The following is a 13,220-nucleotide window of genomic DNA, read 5'->3' on the forward strand; positions in this document are numbered from 1 at the left end:
GCTTTCTCATTTTGAAGGGTAAGTGTAAATTCCACTGCTGTGTGCTTAGGTGGTCCTAAACCCAAATTAGTCAATATTTGGTATGATTCAGCACTCAGTAGGATGTGAGACTGGAAAACTCACCTGATCAATAGCATATTTAAATATGGACACTCACATATGTATAACATATGGCAGAATTCCCCACAGCCCTGCTAGGGAATGCCTAAAATAAAAGTTGGGTGATTAAAATGTACCTATAACTGAACTTTTTTTTAAAAAATTTAATTATAGGCTGTTACAATTAAAAGGACTGTCAAAAGCATGTAACTATTAGAATTTTAATTAGCCATTAATTTTGCATTTGCATTTCAAGAAGTTATATGCCAGAAATAATGATGTTAACCAATTTTAAAAGCTTCTCAGAGAATACATAAAGACAGAAAAGCATGAGTCATTCAGATATAAAACTATATCAGAGGATGGTTCTAAATTAGCATGTCAAACATTTGATCAATACTGTAGATTAACATGTTTGTTGGTTTGGATATACATATATTAGCACAGGACTTTTTATTTAAACAGAAAAATATGTTTGCCTGTGACATTAACCCATGAGAAAGCTCTTTAGTCTTTACAGGAGACTGGAGTGGAAGGAAGGATGGAGGAGGAAGAATGACCAATAAGAAGTTTGAGTGTAATACTGCAAATATTGACATCAGTTACAACAGTACGGAGAGAAAAAGGATTGAACAATTCATCCTAACAAAAATTACAAGAGTTGTTACAGTCACTGAAAAATAGTGTATTCACATAAAACAGTCTAAAAATAGTAAGAATAGTTGAGGGCATATAGCCAAGTATATAGCCAAGAGGAAAAGGCAGGGCGGGAATGTGGGAATGAGAGGCCAAGATAAGGAGCAGAAGAGTGTCTTTAGTATTATTTGTCTGTAAAGATCACTATGGCTGCATAGTTGCTATAACTACCACTGAGAAAACACAACTTTGGTTTGTTTCTTCTAACAGACACTTTTACTAGAATACGAAATGTGAATACCTGGCTTGCTCCCACATAAACTGGATGGCTTCTTTGCTTCAGACTTCAGCTTGGATGCGAGGAGGAACCTTCTGAACCATTCCTCCTTCTCCCTACCTGTCCTTCCAAAGAGATAAAGCACTTGATCCTTTTGGCTAGTATACTTTGCTCCATCCTGAGGTTTCTTGGATTCTTCATTGTTCAAGTCCACTTTTTCAGTAGATAACTTTTCCTCTGTATTCTCTTTATCAGTCTGGGCCTTAGCCATAAAGTCATCCTGTCTAGCAAGTTCAATGCAAATAGGGTACTTCTTATTCCAAATCCGTTTTCGTGCCAGACTCTTAGGAACCAGGAAAATCTGAGGAATAAATGAAAGGGTTAAATTGATTTATTTTTCAGTTGTATCTTCTGTGTTTCTGTAGTCACATAGAGAACATATGAACACGAGAGATACAGATCCTGCACTGGATCTGCTGGGTTTAACTGACTCTTAATGTACAGCTGGTTGATGTCCAGCCCACTGCTGCCACTAGGTCTTTGGTGAGCCATAGCCTTGGGACTAAAACAAGGACCATTCAAGTAGTTCAGACTTCTACAATCATAGAAAAAACTCAGTTTTCACTTAAAAGATCTTATTCTCATAGTTATGCAGAAAGAATAGAAAAAACAAGAACCTTATTTCTGTGACCACAGGGTAGGTAATGAGAATCTAAACTGAGTTTTGAAACTCAACTTCTTAGGCCTACCTCACGAAATTGAGTGTTTGAAGTTGGCCATACTCACATCAAGTGATTCTCACATCAAGTATGTAAGAATCAAGGAATAAAAGCAATTTTATTCCTTTATTTATAAATTATATTCTAAATTTGGTATATTCAGAGAGAACTGAGAAAACGCAAGTGATGAGAAGAGTAATAAGAGTTAAAAATTCTAATCTAGGGGCTGAGCTTACCCGTGTTCTCCAAAAACTGTGGGTACATACCTTGGAGAACAGCCATAATTTGCTTATTATACTCAGGGCACCCAGCACTTTTGCAACCAATCGGGGGTGGGAGGAGGGGGAAGTACTGGAAATTTTTCTAAAATACCATGGAGAACAATTGTCAGTCAAGTGCTCCTGTAGCATGTGACAGCTTTGCTTGTCTTCATTATGGGAAAACAAATCTGCAATAGGCAGGAATCTAAGTGTTTGCTTTATATTTTTCACCATATTCCTTTAACGGAAAGCAGAGCTGACAGCAAGCTCCTTTCCCTTATTGACTCAGGGAAACAAAGGGAAATTTTCCTCACTGTCGCCTTGGTCTCTCTCTCCCTCTAACTCTCACAGTCAATTGAAGCATAGTTTCCTCCTACATCTGTACTGCCAAGGCCTTCTATTGATGCAGCACATTAAAAAAATCCATTCTTTTAATCATGGGGTATTGATGTATTACTTAATACAATGCCAATGGAATCAACTTCACATGGCAACTCTTCACAGACTTGAGACAGGCAAATAACATGTAGGAAAACTGTTCCAGCATTATTCTCGATGCACTCTTCCAACTGCAAATATCCCTATCCCCTTCCCTAGACAGCGGGTACCAACAGCAAGTCGTGTCTGGCCCAGCCACATCTCGCTCTCCTCTTTTACATCCATATACAATGTACACTCCCCCTTCCAGTGAAATGCAAATGTTGTCTGATCTGCCTTGGGATAGAGACAACCACCAAAGATTATGCCTTTTGGGGTAAGCTTCAGAACAGTCATGCAGTAATCTACTGTATGGGGAACAATTCTCTGAACTCCCATGTGTTAACTTCTGCTTTGAACTGACAGAGGAAAATCATGCTTTTCCTTTACTGTGTAAATACGTATTTTTTTCTAAACGTGGCTCAATCTTCCTCCCCAGCACAATCTTTTGCAAGTTAGTCACGACAACAGTTTTGTTTACATAATGACAGCACATGAAACTAGAGGAGTGAAAAAAATTTCAAGGTTTCAATGTATTCTTTGTTAAAATCAGATGTAAGGCAGGCACACTCACCTTGCTCTCTGTAAGTTCATAAATTTTCTGGCTGACATACGTGACTTCAGGCTTTGGCTCATTGTACACAGCCCTTCTAGAAATATTTTTATTGGGTTTTGAAAGTCTTAAGGTGCTTCCTTCGAGTCGCACATAGACAGAGTGAGTCAACGTAGCATGGTATGTTTCTGGATCATAATTATAAATTTCATTCATCCATCCCTAGAGAAGAAAACACTTGTTAACAGGCTTTTAAACTGCTGGAAAACCAAGTACAGCACATACATCAAAGTATTTAAATAATTATCCAAGCTTTTTTCAAAGTGACATCACTTACTGTACAAATACAACACAGCAGTAAACACCCTAAATGAGGTGGCACCAAACTTGAGAGAGTGTGAAATGAAGACTGTATCCCAAGAACACAAGTTGTTTTTCTGAGTAAATCATTTTGTATATGTAGTGCAGTGCTCCTCCACCTCATCTTCACGAAGTGCTGCGAGATCTGCAGACACAGTCTTGCTGGGAAGAGCAGTCCATCTGCTTACAGCAAACACGGACATTTTCATCACCGACAGTCAAGGCAGAGCAAACAGTCTGCCTGCTTATAGACAGCACTGACATTTTAATCACCAACAATTAAGGACTGAGTGGAAGACCACAATGGAGTTTATTTTAACACACCATCACTGTTTAACATCACTTAACATGTTGCGTTATCTGCCCAGTTACACCACAGCAGTCATACACACAGGGATTAAATGTCATGTGTTCCTGTGCAACAAAAGAAACAGAAATCAAACAAACAAGCCCTGCTGTAACAAGGCCGTAAGTGCTGACTCTAACCATGGGGGTGATCTTACTCCTCTTCTCTAAGATCTTCTTACAGAAAATGAAAGATGATAAATAGAGCAGAAGACAAGCCAAAATACCCATTCAAGGAGGACAAGGTTTCCTTCTCTTAACCTGCCCTACAACATACTTTGATAATTACTTCTACCTGCACATCAAAACCTTAATTCGGCATACTCAGTATTCATTAATGTCAACAGAAAGCAAAGGAGATAGACTTAAACGTACCCTAGAGCATGAAGTAGAATAGCATCTTTACAAATACCTAGGCAAGTACAGTACGGGGGAGAGCATCTGCTGCTGGGAAGGGGGCAAAGCTGAACGAGCATCCCTAGTATTCTTCAAAACAAAATAGTTGTAACTGCCTTATGCAAAACATCCCAGAAATTGCTGCAACATTTTAACTGATTAAAGAAGTTTCCACCCACACACAGAAATATAAAATTTATTTTAGTGCTCATTTACTTCAGTGCCATATAATTTCTCAAGGTAGCATACTCTTTCTTGGGTGCCATAGTAACAGTGATATCTACGTTTTGCTTACTCCAACATCTAGATCCATTTTCACTATAAACCCCGAAAAACCTAGATAAATTAGCATTTCTGTTATGTTCAGGAAAGATTAAGTCATTCATCTTTGCTCAGCTCCAAAGCAGACTACCTCTTTTATTAACAGAAATACCTATACCAACACATGCTCTTTGAAGCAGCTTTGTGTATACAACTACCATATAGTAAATACAATGCATGAGGAGGAGTTTTCTATAAACCATCAAAGTTCTGCACAGCAGGGTTGATGCATGTTTGAGTACATCGCATTCCCTTCCTAGAAATTATTAAGCCAAGACATCTTTGAGCAGACAGCAATTAATTTTCAGCCAGGAACTCCAGCTGGACTTACTGAAGCACAAGGACACCACATGAGTTGCCTAAAGCCACCATGAGCCATTCACTCTGTGCAGAACTGGAATATCCATATGGCCCACAGATCTCTGGAGAGACTCCCACCTGCCCCCCAGCTCAGATCTCCAAGCTATTTCTAGCTCAGACACCGAAGTCTGGAGCCTGCAGCCAGGCAAACATACAGACGAAAATTTGCTGTCTAAAGTTTATCACCTTCTCCCGCAAAGCGGTTCAGCCAAAGACCACACAAGCTGGCACAAAGAGAAAGGGAGACTTGGAAAGTGGATCTTTAAATGAAGCTTAGCCACATGAGCCCTTTTTTATAACTGTAATAAATTACAATGTTATTTTCAGTAGGAGGGTTGGAAACCTGGGTATGTGTGGTACCCAAGAAGGAAGGTCAGAGTACACTTGGAAGTTTCTTTAGCATCCTGCTTGAGATGGAACCAGCTGGAGTTTTCTGACACCAACACTTGAGCTGAGCAGAGGACATGTAGTGATGAAAACAAGAAGTGATTTACACATCATTCTCTTGACTGCCGTGTACCATAGTAAGAAGTAAAAATCCATGAACATAGTTTCAAAGATGAAAACTTGAGACAACATGACCACCTTGGGCCACACATCAGATGCACAAACTTTGCTATACCTTCTCTGTAGATAAGGCTGTTATCCAACACCCTTATAGTCATGTTTAATTTTATCCCTCCAGCACATGCTGAGCCAGCCACACCTGCAATAAAAAGGAGTCGGGCCCAGCCTATATTAAGTGACTTAACTAAGTCCAGAGAATCTCTGGTAGCATCCAGTATGTCATTCACTAGACCAGCACCTTTCCTCTCCTGTTTCTTCTATAACAGTGCCAGTACCAGCCCTTCTGCCAAAAGATTTCCTTACCCTACACAACTAAACAGCAGAGAAGAGGTCCTTTTGAAGATTGCCACCGTCCTCCCAGCAGCAGCAGCAAGACACACTGAATTTAAAGGACAAAAATAAACAAAATAGAATCTCTGCTTCCTCAGTTTGTGTATTCCTGCTTCTCTTTTAGCATTCAGAAGCCCTGGGAAGTCCCACCTGTTTTTCTGATCCCTACCATGTGCCCAGGCTTTCTACTTCAAACAAATGGATTAGCTGGATAATCTGCCAAACACACAATTTTCAAACCCCGTACTGTCGCCTTCCCTGCTCACTGCACATAACAAACCCAACAGAAGTGCAAACGCTGCTTCTCATAGCACAACCATCAGGTTATTAGCAACTGAAGAACCCGTCCAAGACTTTTAACAATGGACTTCAGGCTGCCTAAGGTACCAAACGTTCAAAATCTAGAGCCAACAGAACATAAATACACCTACCATCTAATGTAACAGCCTACATAGTGATTTCTATACAAGGAAGATACTGGCTGCTTCATGTATTTGAGGCAGAGCCCAAAAAACCAAAAGATACAGAAGTTCAAATTCAAATACTTGGGGCTTTCTTTTCAGACAGCCTAGCCAACAGTCAGGATGAAAGAGATACCACACTACGTTACTACAAACCCTCCTTGTACATGAATTTTTAGTTTCCTAATTTCTAAGGATGCACTGTTTCCTTTTTGCACTCAATTTTCAAGTTATTTTGTAACATAGAGAAACATTATACAGCTGAGAGTGAAGTGTTAATACTTCACCAAATGACAATTCTTCACTCTATTAATGAATCTGAATGTGTGCCAGCTGCAGGAATTTTCTTTCTCCCATATAACTAACAGTGTTAATGGAGGAAGTGACACCACCTGCCTTCCACTTCAACAATTTTCATATTTGTAAACTGTTTCATCTACCACAAAAACTATTTTTGAGAAGGTTATCCAAGAAACCCCCAAATTCTGAGGTTCCTGCATTCTAAGAATAATTTTAGCAGAAATACCTCCACCCCTCTCTTTGCAAAAACAAATTGGAACAAAAGATTCACAGCCTACAGAAACCATTTTGCAATGCCTCTAAACAGAGAAGTTATGTTACCATAACGTGCTAGCAACAGATGAATTTTCCCCAACTACTGAAATAACAATGGATTTCCTTGTGTAGGAGAGGAGTGACTGTATGATGGGTCTTTTTTGTACTAGCAAAGTTGTTAAAATAAGAAATTTAGTAATTCAGGGAGGACAATGACCATAGTCATATGCTACTCTGCAGCTGCTTGCCATTTACACTGATCCTGTGACCTCCATTTATAAAGGTCTGCAGTTGCTCTGAATTCACAGCTGAAATTAGGAGAAAGTGCCTCACGATCTGACAACTAACCTGAAAAAGTATCTGGTTGGAATATTGGACAGCATGGTTTTTATAGCAAAGGTCACAGTTACTATTCAAAAACCCACACATGTGCTAACAGGATCTGGCCTGTTTGTTAGACAGCAGAGACTGAGCTGGCTCTCAGAGTGCAGCACGTCACACAGCACCATCAACTGTACTGGCCCTCCGGGCTACGCACGAGTCTGTGGAACACCAGTACTTGCATAAAACAGCTTTAAAAGGTCCACCCTGGTTTGCTTTTCCTCTTTCATGGCTCTGGGCTGCAAATTTTCTTCCAACTGCAGTTCAACAGAATTCATGCGAGTGAGAACTGCAGAGTCAGGCCCTGTAGAGTATCAACTTTTTAATGGTACTTAGTTTAAGATGTCAGGCAGACCTTAACCTGAGAGGGGAGATGGGGGGAACTACAAAAAAAAATCCTCACAAGGGACCCAGAAGGCTGGGGGGACAGACCTGGTCTGCAAATAAAAATAAATAAAAATCATTACTTCTGTGATATTTTCAAATACATAAATAAAAGAATCAGCAAGTCAACTTCACAACACAAACCCAAGCCTGGATTAAAACTGCTCCCAGAGTTTCTCAGTGATATTAACAGTTTGATTTATATCCATTATCTTTAAATTATATAACCAAATGCTCCAGCACCACAATTCATGAAAGACTGCTGATCACTCGAATCAAACTAATTGTATTAGTATCCTTCTCATTACCACCATATAATTATAATGAAGTTATAATACTTCAATAGTATTTTGCTATGAGGAAAAATGTAATGTTTTTTTAAGTTTTTATTGACAGGGAATCTAAAGACACTAAAAAGGTCCAAGGTGGGTAAAAGTAACCTTCACCTTAACTGGAAAACACATTTGTCTGCCAGAGGCCACTACCAAACATGAAATCCCTTGGGTGATATTCAGCAACAGCATGCTGGTAAAAAGCCTCCTCTTTCTGTACAGCTGTGGTTCAAAAAGCTTCACTTCTCCAGCAGGCACTGCCAATAGTGAGTGTCTTCTCATAAAAGTTCGTTCTAACGGAACGGGTAAAATCATCATTTCCATTTTAGCTGTTACTTAAAACCTTTTGTATCAGCCAGCACAACACAAGGGAATGAACACTCGAGAAGGCCAACAAGGAAGTCAGAAAAGACTAATGCATTAAACAAGGAAAAAAAATGTGGGCAGAGGAAAAAAGGAAAAGTAAGCTAGAGAACTGAACACTAAGGGAGTAAGAAGATAAGAAAACATACACTGAAGTTGCAAGGAGTTTGTGTGCATTTTCTGACAGGACAGGGTTCCTCCCTCCAACGCCAAAGACATTTGAGCAACATAAGTACAGAAATCTACAGAAGCATACACTAACGAGCACAATGGTGTTTTATTCTTTCACATTGCAAAAGAAAAATTTTGGGGGAGATAATATTAATGTCCAGGTATTTCGGCAATTGCTGAGGGGAATTTTCCACTAGTTCTTGAACCCAGGGAAACGCGAACTTCTCAGACAATATTTACATTGGGGAGAATGCACACGTACTTGTACAAAAATAGCCTGACAGCAGTTTGGCATAATCCCAACTCCTAGAGCCCTTAAAGGCTATCTTACTCATAGCCTTTATCATAATGGCATGAAAGCAGTTCAGGCCGGAATACAAAACCAACAAGTCCTGAAGAGAACATCTTTATGCAATAGCATCAAGTTTGATTTTCCTATATTCACATGAGTTTTGCTACTGATTAAATCTTCATCTCGTTTTTCAGAGGATCTAAACTGTACAGTGCTCATTTTGACAGAGGCAAACAGAAAATAGTTGTATGCAGGGGGAATAACAACTTGCAATCTGCTAAATCACATTACATTATATTCCACTACAATATGGGCACTGAGCTGGTTTTTAAACTCCTGAAGCATTAAAAAGCCCTTTTATAGGGCTTTACATATTAAGGACAAATACTTTGTGTGTTAATGAGCACAAGAAATACTTATCAGGTCACATAAAACAATCTACATTCATACAGACTTCTCTGCACAGTTCATTTCTTGCCTACAGTTATTCTCATAAAATGTATCTCCTGGATAAAAGCATTAAAATATAGTTTAATGGTTCCCGAATAATAGCTAACACTTCAAAGAGCCATCTTAACACCACCCAACAATGAGTATCAGGATCTTTACAAGCTTTCAAGTATCAAGGCAAATTTATATGCAAGGTCTCAGCACCCAATTAAGAAGAACAGAACTTAAAGTTTGTGAAGATCTGTACACATAAGCAGCAGCTAGATCAACTGGGCAGGCATGATTGTTCAGTCTGCATTTGCAACAGCAAATAAAGACCACAACTCATAACATTCAAGAAAAGCAGGCAACACCAAGGTAGCATCAGGGCTGGGCATGCAACTGCTGCATGTATTCAGCAAAAGCTGGCTTTTATACCCCATTTCACCAATTTTTCTGTTACCTAAACATGAGGTTAGCTATCAATATACTATAGATTCTACAGCATATAACCAATACAGTATGAATTGAAATTCATGCAACCTTTGTGTTGTTATACAACTGGAGATGTACCTTCAGAAAGCTCAGGATGGATTTAATATTTACACAAATGCAAGAAAGCATTCACAAATACTTTGATAAGCAAGTGATATCAAGTGAAGGTTGTATCACTATCATTCTGAAATGTTGTTGCACATCAGAAACTAGTAGATGCTTTATTATTCAGAATTCTGAAATTGGGAAAATATTATTTTAATTCATCAGAGATGGAAATTAGGAGAGGCAGGACAGGGACAAGGAAGAAGCACAAAGCCACTGAAGTTAACTGAGTGGTTGTATGAATCACAACTGGACAGACAGCAATATGCCAGACATACAAAGCGACAACAGCTTGCAGTACCTGAACAAGAAGTGGAGATGGGGAAGGGCAAAGAGGATGGAGGAGAAATTTTCTAAGAGCTTGATTTAAAACCCAGCTCTCAGGCATGTGTTTTACTGAACTGTAATCCATATTATATAGTACAATATTCAAGATAGCAGCATGCAGAACCACAGACATCATAACCCATGAGTATGTCCCTTTCACCACTCATTCCTCCTCCCATTCTAATTAGCTTAATGTTTGAGGAGAATCCATATGCTCTCCAACTACCTATGCTTTACTGGAACACAATGCTTTCGAATCTGCTTAGACTGAACAGACAAGACAAATTACTGCCTAGACAGTAAAATACCCCATAAACAAAATACATCTCACAAGATGCAGCTTCAAGCACAAATGTTATTTTACACTCTAAACTCTGACACTACTTGCTCTCAGTAGTTAGCTGGATCATTTCAAATCTATCAGCAAAAACATTTGCCCTTTTACTTTTGAAGCAATTCTGGTTTTCTACTAATCCTCAAGGATACTGAAGTCTTACATATTCTCAGATACTAAACCATTTGTGCCCCTGCCAAAGCTGCCTGACCCCAAAACAATACTGTATTTACAAATGGGGATAATTCAGCTTATTTACACCTTTCACAATAAATCTAGTTTATTACTTCTACTCAAAAAAATGCCCACAGACAGACACACAAAATGCCATGACCTCACCTTCAGTATTTCAGGTTCTTTGATGTCTAGAGCTCCTGTATTCCATCGCTTTTTCATACTTCTATGCAATTTGAGATATTCATGAGTACGTGGAGTAAGAACCCAAATCACACAGACAGCTATCATAAATCCAAGGGCCATTCCAAGTAAGAGTCCACTTATGTAGCCAGGGAGAGGGATAATAAAGTAAGCATAGACTAACAGTGTTAAGAAGTATAAAGTTTTCACTGGTATTTTAGGCTGTTGCACATATGGATTATTTTCATCTTCACTACTGAGCATAGTACCATTTTCCTCAGTCATCTCTGGATCGAGCGAAGTTTCAGTAGGTTTATCAGTTTTGCTTTCATCCTCTAGCAAGGAAAAGTCTTCAGAATACAGTTCACAAAACTCCTCATCCTCTCTGCTTGCTAGTGCAGACAATGAACATTTTTCAAGTACGAGTGAAGTTTTTGAACTCATGTCCTTTGTGCTTGCAGACTGAGAGCTTTTGGTCTCTGTCTCTTTTGCATGTTCCTCAGCCGTTTTTGACTGATCGTTCCTATTCAGGTTGGAGTCACTTCCATAGAAGTCCCCTTCAGAATCACATTCTTCTTCCTTAATGCTGTAGTTGTTATTGCTTTCCAAATGGCCATTCAAACTGGAAAGGTTTGAGAGTTCTGAAGCACTTGAAGATAAGGCTTTGGGCCTGTGGCTACTACTTTCATCACCCATTATTTTACTGAGCAGCTGAAAAGGCTCATAGATTACTTCAGAAAGGCGTCTTTTAGTATCTTCAATTTTAGCCTCCATTTCAGGTACTTTAAAAAAGGAACGGGTGTCAGAGGGGGATGTTAATGGAGATGAGGGGGCAGTTTTAGAATCACCACCTGTAGCTCGAGGTTGAGTGAACTGTTTGAACAGATGCAAGTTCAGTTTTGAGTCAGGTGGCCTGTAAGACACAGCTTCAGATTCTTGTTTAGAAGTGTCTGTAGACAGAGATTTCACTAAGGTTTTCATTAACTGTCTATGTCGCATCGGTGGGGTGGGTTCTTTTGGTTCCACATCTGTTGAAAGGGACTTGACTAAACCCTTAAAAGGCTTTGAACTAGAAACTGCGGATGATCCACTAGAGCAGACAACTGATCTGGAAGGGGATGAGGATGGGGAAGACGACAGGCTGGATTTCTGTTCCACAGGTAGTGGTGCACCTGATGAGCTAATTGCATGACATGAGTGTGATGATGGAGACAGGACTAGTGGCACTGCACTGAATACTTGGGATGTGGAAGGAGAATCCAACAGCTTTACAGTCTCTGCAGTTGGCAGAACTGCAGGCGATGAGGACAGTAGTAATGCAGAGTTGGCCACGTTAAGCGAGGTAGCTGGACCAGAAAAATCATGGCCGGTATGCTCAAAGCAGAGGTCTTCCTTGGCTTCAAGTGCTGTTACAATGCTTTGGTCATCTAGTTCCTCATCAAGAAATTCCTTAAACTCCTCTTCCTCCTCTTCTTCCTCCTTCCCAAATGCAGAGAAATGAATAGTGATGGTTTCTCGGGAGACAGATCTTTGGACCTGCACTTTTGGTGCTGACTGCTTTGAGGACATTTCACCAGTTTTCTCTGCATGGCTACTGTTCTGACTTGTCATTGCAGGTCCCAGAGATGTGCCAGAGTCTGTGAAGAAAATGTAACACTATGTTAAATGCCTTTTTTCCCCACCCTTATTTTCAAGCGTTGAGCGGAACACAAGAGACAGGTTATAGGCAACAGGTCAGTCAAAAATTTAAACACTCTGGACACTCTTTGTATCACTGGCTTTAAAGCTTAGTCAACTTATGGACTGCTACTGAAGAAATTGACTGTAGATTTATTTCACTGCAAAAAAACGTATCTATATTTTAGTTAATATCCCCTTCACATCTGCTTAACTACATCTCATCCTTACTATCACTGAATGCAAGAACAGATTCAAAGAAAGACAAGGAGAAAAGCATGCTTAGGACAATTGGCAATCATGGATAGGAATGGAGAGCACTACCAGACCCTCTAAGATGATCTTGAAGGAAGAATCTGATACAAGTTTAGGAGGAAAAAACAACCCCCATAAAAAAAACGAGCCGAAGATACTTACGCTCAAAATTACCGATATACATTACTGTTTGCTAGGTAACGTATTTCCACATAGCACAAAAAAAGCAGTATTAAGAAGTGCTGTGCTGTTAAAATTACCTTCAAGTGTTCTGAAATTATAGTTCATCTCTGATGTGTCACCTTCCTATTTTCCCCACTAGATGCACTTCTGAGTTCCAGAAGCCCCATCCCACCACAGCACACTGAAATTCTTCACTCCCAACTCTCAGTTCCTGCTACATACAGCATTAATTATGCTTTCTATTTCTTTTAAATAAAGCAAATTTGAAACTCAAAGCAAGATCAGAAATACGTAAAAGTCTTCATGTGTGGGACAGTACCTTCTCGTGTATACCTGTTTGAACTGGTCTATAGGAAGTAGAGATTTAAATTGTATTTTATCATGTGTGTTATCATGGTTTATGGCTGGACTTGATGATC

The 13,220-nt window shown here is 39.4% G+C and overlaps 1 protein-coding gene across 8 annotated transcripts in view; it reads right to left on the bottom strand.

Moving 5' to 3' along the window:
* TEX2 (testis expressed 2) overlaps positions 1–13,220 on the bottom strand; it is a 65,299-nt gene that overhangs the window by 19,293 nt on the left and 32,786 nt on the right. For all 8 annotated transcript variants that reach the window (XM_074889172.1, XM_074889171.1, XM_074889169.1 and 5 more), the window contains 3 exons: positions 10,669–12,323; positions 3,043–3,243; positions 1,037–1,373 (listed from right to left, as the gene is read on the bottom strand). In XM_074889172.1, the coding sequence (XP_074745273.1) occupies positions 1,037–1,373; positions 3,043–3,243; positions 10,669–12,297 (2,167 nt within the window). In that variant the 5' untranslated portion in view covers positions 12,298–12,323. The remainder of the gene's footprint in view (positions 1–1,036; positions 1,374–3,042; positions 3,244–10,668; positions 12,324–13,220) is intronic.

The sequence above is a fragment of the Strix uralensis genome, chromosome 19 (assembly GCF_047716275.1).
Source record: "Strix uralensis isolate ZFMK-TIS-50842 chromosome 19, bStrUra1, whole genome shotgun sequence".
Lineage (NCBI taxonomy): Eukaryota > Metazoa > Chordata > Aves > Strigiformes > Strigidae > Strix > Strix uralensis.